This window comes from Nematolebias whitei, chromosome 6, assembly GCF_014905685.2.
Source record: "Nematolebias whitei isolate Nwh7 chromosome 6, NemWhi1, whole genome shotgun sequence".
Taxonomy (NCBI): Eukaryota; Metazoa; Chordata; class Actinopteri; order Cyprinodontiformes; family Rivulidae; genus Nematolebias; species Nematolebias whitei.
The window spans coordinates 5,538,493-5,540,078 of NC_056503.1; the positions used below are offsets into that span (position 1 = coordinate 5,538,493).

Consider the following 1,586-nt stretch of genomic DNA (forward strand, 5'->3'; position numbering starts at 1 on the left):
CGTTTCCACATCACCCGGACTCTATTCTTGCCACACACTTGTGGTCTGAAGCGGTGTACAGCTCCACCTGCTGGTCGGGCTCAGATACGAGTCGTACCTGCGTATTGTGTTGGCAGCCTGCCGCCTGCGCTGGGCTCTCCTCCGGGCCAGGATGCCCCTCCACCATGCCTGGACTGCAATGGCTGCACGCAGCAGACAAATACACCAAACCAAAACGTTTAAACTGTTGCAGTTTGCTGGATATGCTCGCTGTGTTAGGTGGAGGGAAGCAGTAGCTCCTCACCTGAAGTTCTGAGTTTTTGGTACTTGGTTTTCTGGCTGTAGCCTCTCCATCCTGCCTGTAGCTTGGTGGCTGTGAGGAAGCAGCGATAAATAAAACAAGCAAAATAAATAAATCAAACCTGCAGCACAGCAGGTGTTGAATAAAATATTCAAACAATTCTTTCTGACATGACTGACTCTTACCAAGACTATGTTTTCTGGTCTCCAGTGCCTCCTCTGTGGCAAACAGCGTCTTTGGGAACCGGATGAAGATTTTGCTTCTATATGAAAAAGAAGTAAAACATCTAACATGTTCAAGCTGGCATGTGAAGACCGAGTGCTCGTCTCTTCAGTCAGTTTTCTACGTGCACAGACTGATCTGAGACCTGCGGGTCCTTTATGTGTGTGCTGCTGACCTGCCCAGTTTGTACTCCTCTGGTTTGTACCCCAAATGTTTGACCAGTGTGGACACTCCATCAGCCAGCTTCCCCTGCCAGTTAGGCCACGTGTCCGGACACAGAGACTTGTACCTAAACACGTGCAACAAACACAAATAAACACAACGGTGGTTGAAAGAAAAAGCATTTGAGTGGAAAAAACTGGCTTGACTGATGATAAATGTCTATTACTTAAAAACTTGTAGAAAATAAACTATTATATATAATACAAAAAAGGTTAAATCATGACATCAGAGGGAAAAAAAACATCCAGATGATATGATTGAACCTTTTTTGTATTTATCTACCTGGATGACTGAGCTTACAAACTGATTGTTTATCATCTTAACAATCTTACATAATGATTTAGAAACGTGCTCCTCGCTTCAGGCTCCAGGTTTCATTTCTTCAAGTGTGTAGGGAGCAAGAAATGTGAATAGATGTGAGCGAACTGAGTTCATCATCACCGACAGAACGACCTTGAACACCTTTAATTTGCAGGAGACGTTTTGTAAACGTTGCACAACATGACAGCGGTAGGGCAAAAACCACTGACCACTTCACTGACCTTCAGAACCTCACTGACCTTCAGAACCTCACTGACCTTCAGAACCTCACTGACCTTCAGAACCTCACTGACCTACAGAACCTCACTGACCTTCAGAACCTCACTGACCTACAGAACCTCACTGACCTTCAGCACCTCACTGACCTACAGAACCTCACTGACCCACAGAACCTCACTGACCTTCAGAACCTCACTGACCTTCAGAACCTCACTGACCTACAGAACGTCACTGACCTTCAGTACCTCACTGACCTTCAGAACCTCACTGACCTACAGAACCTCACTGACCTTCAGCACCTCACTGACCTACAGAACCTCAC

General features: G+C 45.9%; 1 protein-coding gene across 1 annotated transcript in view; it reads right to left on the minus strand.

Annotated features, from left to right (window-relative positions):
* Positions 1-21: 21 nt before the first annotated feature.
* LOC119411495 (unconventional myosin-Ic) overlaps positions 22-1,586 on the minus strand; it is a 22,608-nt gene continuing 21,043 nt past the window's right edge. Inside the window, exons 13-16 of the mRNA XM_037678445.1 lie at positions 678-818; positions 466-542; positions 284-352; positions 22-182 (exon numbers count right to left, since the gene is read on the minus strand). Of these exons, the coding sequence (XP_037534373.1) occupies positions 22-182; positions 284-352; positions 466-542; positions 678-818 (448 nt within the window). The remainder of the gene's footprint in view (positions 183-283; positions 353-465; positions 543-677; positions 819-1,586) is intronic.